At 42.0% G+C, this 16,662-nt stretch overlaps 1 protein-coding gene across 3 annotated transcripts in view; it reads left to right on the forward strand.

Moving 5' to 3' along the window:
- The window catches only part of ARHGEF12 (Rho guanine nucleotide exchange factor 12), a 71,557-nt gene extending 60,382 nt beyond the window's left edge, over positions 1–11,175 (forward strand). For 2 of the 3 annotated variants that reach the window (XM_080631577.1, XM_080631578.1), the window contains exons 31-41: positions 162–239; positions 1,594–1,669; positions 2,082–2,249; positions 2,763–2,850; positions 3,455–3,544; positions 3,696–3,772; positions 4,144–4,371; positions 6,166–6,651; positions 8,114–8,427; positions 9,186–9,258; positions 9,655–10,137. In XM_080631577.1, the coding sequence (XP_080487703.1) occupies positions 162–239; positions 1,594–1,669; positions 2,082–2,249; positions 2,763–2,850; positions 3,455–3,544; positions 3,696–3,772; positions 4,144–4,371; positions 6,166–6,651; positions 8,114–8,427; positions 9,186–9,258; positions 9,655–9,719 (1,743 nt within the window). In that variant the 3' untranslated portion in view covers positions 9,720–10,137. The other variant, XM_080631579.1, reaches the window with a different exon arrangement.
- The last annotated feature ends 5,487 nt before the right edge of the window (positions 11,176–16,662 follow it).

Below are 16,662 nucleotides of genomic sequence, written 5' to 3' on the forward strand. Positions count from 1 at the left end.
GACTTTATATTGTGCCTTAAGATGTTTTGTGGCGCAAGTATTCCTGTGAGAGGAGGAATCCTGGGCATTTGGGAATGTGGGGAAGTATTAATGACTGCCTGCATTCTGATGCCAGTGAGATTCACTAACCAAAGTGACCATCTTCACTGCATTTTCTGCAGCATTTGGAAGATTACCAGCGTCGTCTCGACTTGTCCCCCTTGAAACAGTCTGAGGATCCCATGATGGATGAGTTCAGGGTGAGTGACAGCATTAAACCGATCTCTATGTAAATCATGATTGCAGCCCTGTTGTTCTGTTTGTGGCACTTTCTGCTATAGCCTTCTGACGTACAATCAAATGGTCTTTGGAGATGAATATTTCTGTACAAAACCTAAACAATTAGTCTCAGAAATCTGAGTTTTGTTACCTTCCTGAATACCTCTGTGAATATAACAACTTGGTTCTTCATATAGCAGTGTTGATGAAGCTTGTAAACTCTCTGAAACAAACCTTAATGGTTCTCAGCCTAATGTACTCTATCACATAAAAGATATCCAATGGACCATAAGTTGTCTTATGGATATGTCTCTCAAATGATTGCAAGCCTGTGTTGTGCTGTTGAAACTAGGGAGGCCTCAGAGAGTCATGAGGTGTTGCAATGCAGTTAGCTTTAGAAGAGGAGCTTGTACACAGGCTGATTTGTATGCAAGACCCACAGGTATATCCAAATGAAGTCTTAAGTCCAGTGCTAAAAGCACAGTGTTTGATGGCCCCTGTAAATTCTTGCAGTTACGTTAGTGAAGTGGTTACTTGCTCTCAGCTGCTGTTAAATGGAATGCTCCACATCCTTGGAGCAGGATTAACTTTTTGTCTTGTATAGATTCCCTGTTGTTTGTTTATCACTCCTCTCTCTTCCCCAAAATCAGTATGTAGCCAAAAAAATTTTATGTGAAGACTTTCCTGTAAAACTGTGTCATGGATCCTTCCACAAATAAACCTGCAAGCATTTTAGTTAGGAAATGAAGAACTTGCTGTCAGTTATGAAATCTTGCTGTCATTGATTGTAGACTCTGAGACTTGGAAGGAATGACTTGTGAAAATTGTCACTTCTACTTGCCTGTAGATCTAAATGTCACAGGCACTGAAATGACTGAAGAATCCATTGACATTATAAAGTCCACCAGATTATTGGGATGATTTGTATATCAGTATATCATTTGTAGGCACACTTGACTTGCAAATCAAGTGCTGAAGCATTAACCAGTTGCAGTACTAGAACTGCTAGCTTCATTGGAAAAACTCCTCCTAGCAATCAGATAACATCCTGATGCCTTAGTATCTTTAATAGGAAAATTCTCTATCCTATGACTCCCAGCATCTGCAAAAGAGCAGTGAAAGAGGAACAGTGATAGTGCCTGCCTCTCTTAAGATTTTGGTTTACAAGCATACCCTTCTTCTGATCCCCATTTCTTTTACCAGGCTGGGTTTAGCTGCTCATCTCCAAACTGGAGTGCCTATCGTAGCCTTCCCTCTGACATTCCCATGCTTTGCCATTGGTTGCTTCCACAGAAATTCCATAGTGATACTATTTTTTCTTTTCCCTGGTGACAGAACTTGGATCTAACAAAGAGGAAAATGCTTCATGAAGGACCTCTGACTTGGAAGGTTAATCGTGACAAAACTATCGGTGAGTCCTGTTCCATCAACTGACTGCCTTGGGTTTGTGTGGTTTTGGTGACAAGGAGAGAAAGAGAAAGCATTTCTGCAGTTTCCAGTTACGGTTCTTACTGCCACCTCTAATAATGCCTGTGTGTTGCTCAGAGCTGATTAAATTATTCTTGTCAATTGTGAAATGTGCTGGAGTGTCATTAAGGCCGTGCAGGGACACAGCAGTCAGTCATGAGATGATCCAATTCCATCTGTAGCTTTCTGATGTAGTTTTCATGAGGAAAATTTGCAAGCTTTGCCTAGAATGGCATAGCACTGATTACTGCCTCTGCATGAGTAATCAAAAATGCAGCCTTTATTCTTTCTGCAGGGGTGTGATACAAAACTATGAATTCCTTAACTCGTTCTGGGTTCTTTTGCACCCCATGCAGATCTCTACACTCTGCTCCTGGAGGACATTCTGGTGCTGTTGCAGAAACAAGATGATAAACTGGTACTGAAGTGTCACAGTAAAATCTTGGCATCAACAGCTGACAGTAAACACACCTTCAGTCCTATCATCAAACTGAACACTGTTCTGGTTCGTCAGGTGGCAACAGGTCAGTATAACCAATTGAAAAAGCAAGAGAGGAAGCCAAAAATGAAGAGAAGATCAGTTGAGGATAGATGGTTTTGCCTAGAATTTCAGAGTAGAACATGAGAAAATGTGTAGGCTTAATTCTTGGTTGTCCAATGTCTTACTTTGTATGTATGAGCTGTTTGACTTCTTTGCGTCAGTAATAGGCATGGCTTGAGTTTTAAATAGACTTCTAAATTAAAGTACTCTGATTGTAGTAGATGAAAGGTGCTCTAGAAATTATTAAGAAGGAAAAGAGGAGAATTAAATCTGTTTCAGAATGGTTTGGGCTGTAATGGCTCTTTTCTTTCAGGACTAATAGGCAAATTTCCTGGATAAGGAAAGATTGATGTTTGTATATTATCACATTGAGGGGTTATCTCATCAGCTCTTATTTCATTGCTTCTGGATAGGGGTATTCCCAGTTTTAGGAATTTTAGGAAGCTATGTGGGGCAAGGCATCTAGCTTAATTCTTCCTTCCCTGTGTTGCTTCAGATAACAAAGCTTTCTTCGTCATCTCCATGTCAGAAAACGGCGCTCATATTTATGAACTGGTGGCACAGACTGTGTCAGAAAAGAATGTGTAAGTAATTGGTTCCGTTCCATCTGCTGCTTGATTTGTTGTACTTGAGAGATCTTTTACATCTGTTTGCCTGCAGTAACGGTGCAGGTGTCTGTGAATTACCTGAGTTCTTTCTCTCGGCATAGCTGAAAGTGCAGCTGTGTTGGCCTATGTAGGAAGTATCCAAGGATAGTCTCTCCCAGCTTATAAGAAGCGGGGGGAGGGTACGTATAAACACATATGTATTTAAAAAGCCACTCTGTACATACACTTAGTGCTTCTCTTGTTGTTGTTTCCTGTCTGGCTCACTCCTGACCTTTTTTTGACCTTAAAAATGCTGTTATTTACCTGCAATTCTGGTCTTGTGTGACTGACTGCCAGATAGGTAACTGAAATAACCCTGCATCTGTATCCTAGTGAGGTGAGCATTATACTGCAGTGCTTCACTGGTGGCTGCAAGGTATTACTAGGAATTGAATGTAACAGGATTGAAAAAGAAAGGCAAAATCTATTTCTGTTATAAGAAAAGCAGTAATAATGTTAGCTGGATTTAAGAGGTGTTAAACAGACAAGTATTCATTATGCTTCACATCTTGCATGTTTTTATTTGATGCTTCTACTGCAGATGGCAGGACCTGATAGCTCAGATGGCAGGGACTGTAAAAATGGGGAATACCAGAAGAGTGATTCCATTACCACAGTCAGGACCTGGCGAGTAAGTAAAAGTAGCTGGAGGAGGAAGGGCTGGTTTTTCTTTGTCTGGTACCATTCTCCTGCTCAAAGATTGCCAGCCAAAGCCTGGATTCTCATGCAGCGATTCAGATCTGTGTGACTAAAAGAACGTGTTCATTCTTTACTCCCTGCAGAGAAGAGCGTGAAGAAGAAGAACAGCAGAAGCTCAAAGAGCAGCATGACATTCCTGCCAGTAGCTTACAAAGTCCAGGTAAAGCTCTGGTCCAGATGAATTATATCAGTAGATTTGCACATGGAGTGCAAATACACCAAGGTGTACTACTTGTGGGTTGGGATCTCTTGGTAGCTTTGACATTCCTGGGAATGAATGATTCCATTACAAGTCATGTGGAGAAGTGATACCGAGCCTCTTGGAAACGTACCTTTTATTATTTCTATCTGGTTTATAAATTACTGGTAGAGTCTTTTTTCCCCTCGAAAGAATTGGCCTTTTACCAAGCCCATGCTCAAGGACTGTATTTCTCAGTGTTTTCAGAGATTTCTGTGGGAAGCAGAATTTTCTGCAGTTTATCATCAAATTTGGCGTGGTTGTTTAACCTGAGTCTGTTTTCTGTTTCCTAGATAAAGATTTGGGCCTCGAATCTCCCTTAATACTAAATGCTCAGTCTTCTTCACTCATCATGTCTGAAAAGTCCAAGGTAGAAAGTCTCCTTGCATCAGAAGGACAGTTTGATAAGGTGCAGCAGGCAGACCTGACACTTAAAGATTCTTCTGCATGCTATGAACACACAACCACCAGTTTATCTTCCGTATCAGAAGGGCAGTGGGCATTGGATGCGTTAAGGAACTGTAAGTATCTGTGGGCAGTGCCTGGTTGGGACGTGATGTGGAGATGGACATTGCTAGGTCAACCATCTGAATCAATGAGCTAAAATAAAGCCCATTTCTATTAAATATCGATTCTCTCTGTGCTGTAGATCGCAGCATAGCAAACCAAAGTGAATCTGACAGCAGGGAATTCTAAGTCCTGAGTTTATATACTGCCCTTTTCTTTGGCTTTAATCATCTCATTTTTCTGTGGTTTTCCCATGTATAAAATGATGGTGGTAATGAGTTGTTAATTACTGGCCATGAAGAGCTTTGATGACAAAATTATATTGCAGAACTTTATGCAGTGCTTTACAGTGCCATTGCTGGATGTTAAAAGACAATGCAGTCAGGCCGTGGACTTATTTTCATAGCACTGTAGCCTAACAGGAGAAGTTGCATCAGTTGCAGAACATGATTTTGCATGGTTTTTTATACCATGCAAACATATGGGATATAATTGAGCTTGACAAAGTCTAGGTTCAGATTTTCTGAGGACATGGGATGTGATTAGATATAATTAGCTCAACACTTGTGTGTGTTGTAAAGAAATTCTCCGGCTGGACAGATTCTGTAATAGAAGATTTTGAATCACTTCCTCTGTTCTCTGGCATACCTCCTTTCAGAGGAAGGATGCAGAGCCATGCAACCTACTTGATCAGATCTAGTAGTGCAGTCCCTAAATATAACTTCCTAAAATTTGAATTAATTCATTAATCCATGTGTCTCCTCTTGGCAATTCTGAAAGGACACGAAGTCCCTCAGTTATACTTGAAGGGAATAGTCTGTATTGCTTCTCTGTTATTTGCTTTTACCAAAATGCAGAGGCTTCATCTCCTTGGCCCAGATTCTTTCTTCTGTCTCTCTGTACAAGTAAAGAACAGTTCTCTGCTATGTAATAGTGCACCTCAGATCCTTTTGATCCATTTATGTTTCTCCTTCTTACAGGATTCAAAGTGCTTTTCTAATTCTGAATGCTGTATGAATGTTCTTGGTACTTGTTTTCAGAGACCAGTGCTAAGATAATCTTAGTCTGTGGGTTATGTGAAGACAGTGCCCTAGCATCTCATGACTGTTCAGACTTAAAAGAGCAGCCCTCTAACAGCAGCAGAATGTCACTCACATTTTGACAACAGCCTTCCACTTAGATGAGTGACTGTTATGCTGTATGACATCATAGCTTTTCCTGGGTGTTACATGAGCGTTACATGGTGAGAATGAAGAGTGTTCTTATGCTCTTGACAGCATTGCATTTTTGTTTTCAACAATGTGTCCTTAATACGAAGTGTTGGGTTGGGATAATTTGAGAGCTAAAGGAATGTGGGTTGAAGTTCAAGCAAGCATAAATTTGCATGCAATTTTAGGGAAAAATATGTCTTCAGTATTTTTTTTCTTATCTGTCATTTCAAAGTCGAGTGGAATATTTTCAATATGCTTCTTTCTCCAGCGGGAATCCCCCATTATGGCCATGGTTGGGGGGCTTGGGTAAAACCTGTGCCCTCACCTGCACTCCAGCTCACTTGCTGGGTAATTTCAGGAGGTGATTTTTTTTCCCTAAGCAAGATGGAACTTGTACTGACACGTTTGCTCTCGCTTGAAAAATGTGCAGGAAGGCTTCAGACCTGATATACTTATTTTTATCCCTGTTTTTCCTACCAAGAGCAATGAGAGGGCTGGCTGCTACGAGATACACCTCTTTGAAAGGGTAGCCTGGTTTAATGACCTTTAGGAACGTTATGATCTTTGAAGCCTTGTGAACATTATCTTTACTTGCAGTGGGCTTGCTGAAACAGTTGTTGGTGCAGCAGCTTGGCTTCTCTGAGAAGGGGACCCTTGAAGACCGGCAGCGCTTCCCCAGGTTTAGGACCGTTTCTCAAGAAGCCCAGACGGAGGGTGGAAACGAGCCTGGACTACAGCACCCTGAGAATAGCAAATTCCACCAGCCTGGAACAGACAGAGCGCTCCCAAGAACCGGAACTAATGAGTCTACAGCTAGTTATGGCCTCCGGACTTCAGCTGAATCGCCAGCTTCAGGAGATGCCATGCAGCTGATAGAGAGAGACCCCAGATCGAGTAGTAACTTAGCAATAGACCGCATGAGTATGAATCTGGAGATCTCAGCCGCAGAGCTGGAAGGGGTGGGTGCTGATGAAAGCGGGGAGCATTTTTTTGATGCTCGAGAAGCTCACAGTGATGAAAATCCATCTGAAAGTGAATTAATGGAAAGGAAGGAGGAAGAGGATGTGCAAATACGGATCTCAGGTGAGCATATTGAATTCACTCGTAGAATGACAGTCTGTCCAGATTCAGTATTAGAGACTTCCTCTCTTGCTTATGTGGTTTAGGACACTTAAAGTTAACTCTTGGCCCTTGACAGGCATTTTAGCCCTGAAAAGGGCTATGCATGTATGTACCTAATTAATTCTCTATTTTATGAAAGCAGAGGCTGAAATACTGTGGGGTTAACACACTGTGACAGGCTGTAATTACAGAGGCACTGGGCACAGTGCAAGCTCTTGATTGCGGTTGCCACTGGACCACTTTTATCTCTCAAGTGTCTGTTAGGATCTGTATGGGAAACGTGTTCCCTGAAGGCAAAGTACTTCCTTAGTCTGTACACACAGAGTCCTTATGACTCATGCTGTTCCGCTGATGCTGTGTTGGCTTCTCCTGATCAAGCTTCAGAAAAGAAACTTAGGGTTTAGCTTTGCGCTGTAATTGTCTTGCAACCTCACCCCGATCTGAAGGTCTTAAAACCTCATTGTTATTTTGTGTTTAGAAAGCCCTGTGAGTTTTAATCAGCCAGCGTGGTGACACTGCACTAAATTGAGGACACAAGTTGAGGTTTATCTCCTGTGCCTGTTGTAGTAGAAGTAGCTGCTAGTGGGTAGATTCTGTATAACTCCTGGTCTTGAAATCTCTTATCATAAATATGCTTTTGTTTTCAAATTGGCTTATTCACGTTGACAGAATCCAATCTGTGACTGAATGCTGCCTTCCAACTCCATATTGGAAACAATTCTTCTTCCCCTGAATTACCGAGATGTTTTAAATTATTAAAACTGAGCTAACAACGCAAAGCATCTAATTTATTTGTCATCTCTTATGCTGTTTACTTTCTTAACTGTGCAGGGACATCAGAATTAGACAGGCCTGGGTATAGTCAGTTCTGACTCCACATGTTAGCTTTGCTGGAATACTGTAGAGAAATTTAACAATCTTAGTGTTAGGTGCAGGTTGTGAAAACATTTCTCTCTATAATTGCTTTATCTTTTAGCATGTCATCAGCAAGCTGAGTTTTCAAGCTAACCGGTGTAAAAGCATCCTCAGTGCCATAGCTAGCAAGTAGAAATCTAGCAGCCTGATTTGTCAGGTGCCATTAGTGTAAGTGCAGATTTTCCAGATATCATAATAGAAACACCCATTTAGGAAAAACAGGAAGGGGAATGATGAGCTCATCTTACCATGTAATTCTCAAGCTGCAGTCCAGAAACCTGCCACAATCTCTGAAGCCCAATTCAGAACCAAACCAGTCTGATCTGATATAATCACTATTCTGTGTAATGTTCACAAATGCATTTGCTTATCCATTTTAAAATGTCCTTGGAGGTGGGCCTCTCAGCACTTATCTTTCTTAAAGTCTGCTTAAGCTGTCTACTCTAGTTCCATGGTTCTTGGTGATTATTGAGCTGGAGGTGTTAGTAAAAAGCTGTTCTCTTAACAGGAAATTATTTGATCCTCGACGGATATGGAACAGTGCAGGAGAGCTCCACAGATGAGGAGGTATCATCTCTAGTTCTCCAGTGCACCGCAGGTGGCCGTGCCTCTTTGGACTCTGCACAGCAGCAGCCACTTTCCCCACGGGACACCCAGTCAGATGGAGGAAGCTCCCCCTTTGCTGAGGAGATGATGGCCTCACGCTGGGGAGCAGTGGAAGAGTCCTGCTCATTTGTAGCAAGCCCTCACTTCTCTATAGAGTCACGTGTGCAGATGTTGCAGTATATTCAAAAGATAGAGGATGACCTTGAAAAGTTAAAGGTACACTGCCTTTCTATTTGCAGTATTGGGGTTTTCATATTCCTTAGCTTTTGTATCAGAAAAGAGGTTGGAAAAAAGCAGCCATGCCTTTTTTTTGTCTTTAGCTCTTATATCTGGAAACTTTTAAAGCAGAATCTTGGTGATGTTTTGTTTGCATTAAGTTGTGGGTTACAAGAGGCAAGTAGTTCCGCTAGAGCTAGCGGGTATGTATATTGCTTTGATTTGAACTTGGAGAGATTCCCAAGGGATAGGACAAAACTGATGCAAGTCTGCAGCAGTGGAGTTTTGAAGGGGCCACTAGCCTAAGGAATATGAATTCCTGACATGAAAAGACTTATCAAATCTGTCACATGCTGCTGCCAATGTCAAATGAAGGTGCTAAGTTGCAGTAGACCAATAACAGTGTTTTCAGCTTTAATGATTTTTTTGTATGTGATGGGGATTCTGTATGCATAATAACCATTGCTATAGAAGGTTCATAGCATCCTGATGTATGAAGCATACCAACATGTTAAGTCAGTAGCTGGCCTTTAATTTAACTGAAATCTGAGAAGAAAGTGGAATATTGCATACAAATAGAAGGCCTGATAAAGATGCTGACAAAGGAGTTGAGATCCGTTGTGGGTCATTGTGCAATACGGCTGATTCCAGTCCACTCACCTGCAGCAAAACTTCTCTTTTCCCTTCTGAAGTCCTCTTTGTTCACTTGGTAAATAGAGGAAAAAGCCACTTGAGTTTCTGGGGGTTTTGTTTTTCAGGAGGTTGAGGAAGACTACACCATTCTCCGACGCCAAGGGCTGGCTGGATCAGCCTCCACAGGAGAGCACTCAGGTACGCAACCGGAGTGTCTGTAATTGGTAGCGTATACCACGTTAGCTTCAGACATTAAACAAAGAGCACAAGGTTTAATGTTATTGTTTTAATTATAATTATTATATTAAATTAAATATATTAATATATAATAAATATATTAATTATTATATTAAATATATTAAATATTTTATATAATAATTATATAAAATATAAAAATAATATAGATAATAATATAAATATAATAAATAATTATATAAAAATATATAATTTATATATTATAAAATATAATATATTATTAATTCTATTAAATATATAATAAATATATTAATATATTAAATAATATTAAATATAATTATTATATTAAAAAAATTAATTATAAGGTTATTATTAATGTTTATCACGCACATGAAAAAGGTTTCACCTACTTCAGGAGCTCTCACAGGGCTGAGACTATGCTGACTGCAGGAAAGGTTGGTTGAATCTGTTGAGACTCATGCAGAGGAGCTTGTTCCTTCCTCTGAAAAGGTTGTTAGAAGCAGTCCCACCCCTACCTGCCAAAGATCTACACCTCAGGATGTATGGCTTCTCTTTCAAAGAAGCCTAGATTGATGTAAAGTCCCAAAGGAAGATTTCTGCATGTGTAAAATGATTAAAATCTGCCTTTTCTTTGTCTGGGGTCTCTGTGATGCTGTGTGAAGCGGTTGCCATGGGGCTCTTTAAATTGGCTTTAGGCATCCTAGAGAGGTAGTTGCTGGAATTGCTGACAAAGGTCTTAAGGTTAAATGGGCGCTATCTCTCGTATAACACGCGTTCTTGCTAGTACTGGTGTTCTAGGCATTCATCTCTCATTGCATCCCCCCCTCACAACCCTTTTTCTCCCTCCTTTTTTATTTCCTCCTTCAGACAAAAGCTAGTCATGTTTTCGGGCATGGCTGAAGATTGGATGAGGAGCATCAGGACACAGCACCCGCTGTCTTCCCTGTGGACTCTGAGCCAAGAGGGTTTGGACCATCCAAACGTGAACCATACTCTAGCAAAGTGGGCATGGGGTGCTTTTCTTGTGGGGCATCTGCACTATCTTGTCAGTGAGGGAGTCTATTCTATTCTGCTCCTCTCCTTGCTCGCAGAAATTCATTTTTCAGAACAGAAGAACCAAACCAAATGTACAGAGCTTCGGGTGTAGGATATAAAAATGTATTTAGACATTAAAAGAAGAAAAATCAATGTATTTATTTGACTTCATTCCGTGTATCAAAAGCACATTTTAATTTTTTAATCTGCCTTTTTTGTTGTTCTGTTTTAATTGGGTAGTGACAGTTCTAGCCCTCTGCATACAGTACACCCTGCCTGCCACTGCTCCTGAACCAAAGGTCAGGTCTGAGGGGAGAGGGTGTGCTTATGTGCAAGTGTATCTTCACTGGACTGGACTCTGCACTCCCTGCTGGCAATCAAGCTGCCATGCGAAGAGCTACTTATGAAGGTGTTAGGATGACTTGTGGCTGGAACTATCTGTATTCACCAATTGCATGGGAACTGCTCATGTCGCCAGATGTGTAACAAGAATTTTCCATGCACTAAATAGCCAGGCACTTCAGATGGGCAAATTTTCTTTATCCCCCTCTCCCATTAGGGGTCTCCTTTGTTGACATGCAAGGTTAAACTGGGAGAGGAGAAAGATAGGTTTAATTTTTTCCTTGACTTCGTTGGCTTTGATCATTGTCTCCATTGTAAAGTGATAAAAATACTTGGACCTGCAGCACTTTTGTAACTCTTCTCTGGATCAAAAAGAACAAACGCAAACCCAGAAGTGTTTCAAAGATGGGGGGCAGATCTGCCCCTGATTCACTACTGAATGAATAAGGGCTGCCATTTGCGTTAGCCACAGGTACTGCTGATTATAGGGCCAGTAAGTTTTAGTACCTGAAAGTATGTCTTGCTGAGGGCTTGGGGTGGGATTAGGGTTTTTTGGGGGGTGGGGTTGGGGCTTGATTTTGGTTGTGGTTGGTTTTTTTCTTTCCTAAACTGATTTGTGCCAATGTGTTCTCACTGCAACAGAGATGTGCAGAACAAAGAAGGCTGGAGCAGCTCCCTGGTACTTCCTTAGGTCTGTTCTAATGGGTTTTGCTGCTGGAATTCCTTCCAGTCTGGGAGTAAGATACAGATATCAGGCTACCAGCAGAGCTAACACTGGGCAGCCTAAGCTGGCTGTGCCTCTGCTCTGGTGCCGGTCCTAGGGCAGGCAGTTCCTGCTTGGAATAGGGTGGTTCAAGCTGTCCCCATTATCAGACACTGAATAGGACTGCTAGCGGAAATTGTGTAAGGCAGTGTCTTTACACCCTCTTTCTAAGGTTTAAACTATTTAATGAACCCAGACGGAGCTGCATGCCAAACCTGTAAATCTCATTAACAAATCAGAACTGCCATAGCGTTGCTTTCATCACTGCATGCATCAGGAAGTGCTGAGAGTCTCTTTGGTCAGCGTAAAGATCATACTCCCTGCTCCTTTAAAACACATGCGTTCTCTTTAGCTACTGGCAAGAAATCGATTCTGTCCTTTGTCTGCTCACATAGGAAGAAAACAGTTCTTTTTCGTCCCATTAGAAACATGCAAGGGATAAGTTCATTTAAAGATTGACAGAGGTTGACTAGAGATGATTTTGGGCCTGATGTGAAAGCTGGAGCCATGAGCCCTTACAGAGTAGGGGGGAGTTTCTCTTGTTTCAAGAGCCAATTGCACAAAGTATTGTTTTTCACCAGCAGAGCATTACACTGCCAACACAAGCCAAAGTGTTCTCTTCCAGGCTGGCAGGAGCTTCCTCTTCCTTGGGACCCACCAAGGCCTGTCCTGTTGCACCTGTACGAGTATACTGTCAGTATTAGCCAAGCACTTCCATTCTTTCATGGGTTGTATCCTCCCTCCTCCTCACCTTCAGCCATACAGTTCCTTTGGTTATAATCATCTGAACTTCCCCCTGTAAGCCCCCAAACTGCTTCATGCTGATGTGGCATCTTTTATGTGAGCCGGCCAGAAAGAGAACTGGGCTATAGACTTGGTTTTTAAGGCACTTCCTCCCAGCTCCCCTTCATTAGCTAGATGATGCTTGCCTGGCTCTACACACTCCAGAAAGAGGAGCAGTTACTGTGGCCTGAGCTGCCTAAAAGCTTTCCAGCAGGCTTCCATGGCTGATTGAAAATGACCCCTGAACTCTATTAGAGAAAGCTTAGGCTGGCTTTTCAAGAGTGTGCTGGAAGACCAGCAAAGATGGGACCTGTAAAGGCCTGGTTGTTTAATACTTGTTCCTTGTAACTGAAGGCAAAATCCCTGTTTCTCTGATTTTCTCCAAGTATTTCAAGGTTCATGGTGAGCAACATACTGTGCAAGAAACATACAGCTGTTAGCACATACACAGCCTGTAGATGAGCCATGGGGGGGCAATCTGCCCATGCGGCCTCTGACTTTCTCACCTTTGCCTAAGCATTTTGTAGCGTTATCCACCAGTGCTTTGTTTCATCAGTTATAGATGTAGCAGCAGTGAAAAACCTGGGAATGCAGAGTATTTACGTTGCCATGTCAGCCTTACGTTTCTGTCTTCAGAGCTGCTGGAGTGGAATTTTCCCCACCATCCCTTCATGCTTCTTTGGACATAATCCAAAGGGGGGTCCGGTGCAGTTCTGTCTCTGTCACCTCTCAAGATGTATGGGGGGAAACATCCATGCTTTATGCCAGGCTGGTGACAGTGGCAGGGAAGCCACTGTACCAGATGAAATGGCAGTCTCCAGAGGAGGAGACTGCGGAGAGCTTTAAGGAGTGTTAGAGAAGATCAACCTATTTGAACCCGGTTGCATGGGCAATAGAAATGACACATTGTGCTCTGTCCTGTTTGGTTTTGTTTCAGCTGGCCTTATTATGCTACATTGATCATCCTACATTGATCATCCTCACAAACAGGGCATTACTCCTCTAGAAAAATGCTGGTGGGGTCAGGGAACCATTATCTGGGAGCAGTAACCTGAAATAATGGGGGATTCCTTTCTCTTCTGTAGCACATCTACTGTATGGCAGACCTCAGGCCATGTCTCACTGTGTGGAAGGAGCTGGAACTCGAATGCACTATTCAGGATTCTCATGTTTTTTCCCCCCCTTTAAGCCATAAGATTATCCTCTTTCAAATGCCAGTTTCCAGCGTAAGGAAGCATTTTACTTTGCCCCTGGTTGGTGATTGAATGATTGTACATTCCCTTACTCAAACTGGATAGCAGAGCAGGACAATGTTCTCTGGTTTGTTTGCCCCAGCCACTCCTCCCCCAGATACAAGATGAGCAAGGGTTTCTTATCTTGGGAACAAAGACATGGTATAGCAGCCATGCTTGCATATCCTTTTGAGAAGTGATTTCTGCAGTTATGGGTTGATGGACAAGTCAGATGGGTACTTTCTGGAATGGGGAATTTCCTTCTCCCATATGATAGGAGAGCAAATGCTAAGCTGGTGGTTGATCACCCTGGTTTCTTGAATATACCTTGTCTGTAGGGAGAGGAGATTTCTTTAACATCCTACAGGTGGGATCAGAAAGAAGGATGAGAAATGTAGCTCAGAAGAGCTAAGTAGTCGAGTTGGTTTTGGTCAGCTTTCCGACAGCAGTATGCCTATTTCCAGTGTTCTCATAGATACTCTGATTTACACATACTGTCCCTGTTATTAGAAGATGGGTCTGATGCTTCAGCACATGACCCTTAGTTATCAGTGCTTGATGATATCCGGTGTTTTCTCCCTCTGTTCCCCAAAGAAATCCCTTCTTTCCTTTCCCTCCCCAAAAGGTGCCAACTGACAAGCAGATGTACTGCAAAAGGGATACTGCAGCCAAAACACTGCTGTTTTCTTTTGAATTAAGTCTTGTGGAGCTCTCTTCATACTAGGATATTTTTATTTCCTTTGTACAACATACAATCATGTACTCGCAACAGAGATTTACTTTAAAGAGAAGAAAGAAAATCTGGAAGTATTCTTTAAAAAAGAAAAAAAATACACAAAAATCTTTATTAATAATCTTGTATTTTTACTGATCATGTTTGAATGTCTAAAAAAGACTTTATTGTTCTAATTATCCAGATGTATGTTTGTAAAATAGCTCTTTTATGACTTAGCTGATAAGGTTGTATGTTTCTGGAATTAAATATTGGTCACTTAAAAAAAGAATCTGTTTTCAGGATCTGGGAAATAGAAAATTTAAGCGTTTCAAATATCATTAAATAAGCTTAAAGGAAATCAGTTTTGTCTGCTGGCTTTTTTGGGGGTGGTTTTGCTTTGATTGCCTGGAGCCTTTTGCAGGGCAAACTATCTCGATGACCAAAGGAAGCTTTCACTTGACACGAAGCTGTTGTTCCTGTTGCACGTGTGAGACCCCCAGTTCTCCCACCTAACACAGTTCCTATTGACCAGGTGCTCTTCTTTGAGGAGGGAGCAAGACTCTTCTGCAAGTGGTGCTGGAGATGCTCCCCTGTGCTGAGCTGTCCCAGACAAGTGGCAAAGCAAGCATCCTCTGGTCGATGTAGAGGGGTCTTGTAGTTCCAAGCACTGACTGTTCCCTTCCTGCTGTGCTGTTTCCTCCTGGTTTCAGAGGAAGTGTCTGTGCCACTTTGGTTCTAGCTGATGAGTTCTCTCTAACCATCTGCGGTTCGTCCCCATCCTAACCTTGGGAATAAACAGTGCAAGAAATGTGTGTCTTCCAGAGACAGACTCTGCTTAAAGAGCTGCTTCTAGCAGTGTGTCTTGTGTGCCTTCTCCAAAGCTTTATGCCCAAGATGATCCTTTAAAAAACAGGGGAAGGGGGAATCTTAGCCTCAAGAGATTTTAATCAAGTGTTAAAGACTGGGACATGGAAGGCACCAGGTTCAGGTGTTCACAGACACTTAAGTACCTTGGCCAGATCTCTGCTGGTCACAGTGAGTTAATTTGTGAAGTGCCTCCTGAAAGAATTGAAGTTCCAGGTCAGTAATCAATGCTTCTGTGCCCATAAGATTCTGGACATGTACTTCTTGGCTTCTCAGTGGTGGTATCAGCAGCAACGCAAAGGCTATCATCTGAGATCTGCATATGGGGTATGATGTAATGAATATCATGCTAATCCAAGGCAAAAGAAAGCTCACAAAAGAAAACAATAGCAGAAGTGTGTTGGTTTGGAAGCTGCCTTTTAAAAGCTGCTTGTGTTTGGTTCCTTGCCAAATGCAGTCTTTATTGTACAAGGAAGAATGTCCGCATGTCTTCCCTCAAGCGGTGACCAGTGAAGAGCAATTAGCACAGAACATCACTACAAGAAAACACACAAATCTGCCACTTGATCTGAGCTGAGCCTGATGCCTCAGGATGTTCTTCATGGCAAGTGATGCCTTGGTTGTGTTTTGCACAGCTCGCCCTGCACCTGTGGCTATTCTGGTTGTTTCTGCAGTTGCTGGGTTTTGATTTGCAAGCGGAATTCTACTCCTTGTAGTGAATTTCCTACTCGGGTACTACACCCGCTGTTCCATTCACTGGAATACTTTCTCTTTGCAGATATTTCACTGTTTGTGTCACTGACGGCAAGGTAATGAACACTTTAAAAAGTCCAATATAGCTGTCACCATTAATGCTTTGGCTCATCTGATCCCGTTTGACAATTAAATCTGAGCAGTGGATTTCTATTTCAAGTCAGTTTCATGTTCCCGTGCTCCAGCACTTTACCCGCTGTAGGGCTTGCTTTTAAGTTTCTCGCACTGTAGTGTTAAATCCAACCCGAACCATTACCCGATGACATTAAATAAGTGCATTTTATTAACTTACAAGCGTATTGTTATGTTTCAAAGAGAATCTCTTTTGATGGTTAGGAGCTGTCAGTACATACCTTTTCAACATGATAACACAGCTTAATATCTTGCAAATGTTTACCATTTAGGTCTTGCTGGAGTATTTTTCGCCTGAAGCATTGGCTGTTCAACTAAAAGGCTGCAGCTCTGTATCAAATGCCAGCTAGAGTCCGTTGGGCTTAAATGATGGTTGGCTTGTGTTCTGTAAAGGGAATCACCTTATACATGTCTTTGCGTTTTAAACTTTGTACCCTTGGATTGGTTTGGTTTCTTCCAGCGAGGTCTTTTTGAGACTGGAGTGTCCGCAGAGATGGTGCATAAGCATGAAATGATGTGTGCAGCAGAACGAGGCGCTTGGTTTTCCCCTCTCGATTGCTCTGCTTTACCAAGTTAGAGTTTCTAGAAGATGAAACTTCACCCTTGTGCTTTGCTGCCCTTGCCTCTTCACTAGATATGAGCTAAGGGACAGGCATATCGCCGTATTTGCGTACTGGGATGGGTGCGCTTGGTCTTTGCATTTCCCTTCTTTCGCTGGATAGCTTTCCCTCCACTAGGATCAAATTGGAATTTGAAAGAGAAATGAA

The sequence above is a fragment of the Psittacula echo genome (assembly GCF_963264785.1).
Source record: "Psittacula echo genome assembly, chromosome: 18".
NCBI lineage: Eukaryota > Metazoa > Chordata > Aves > Psittaciformes > Psittacidae > Psittacula > Psittacula echo.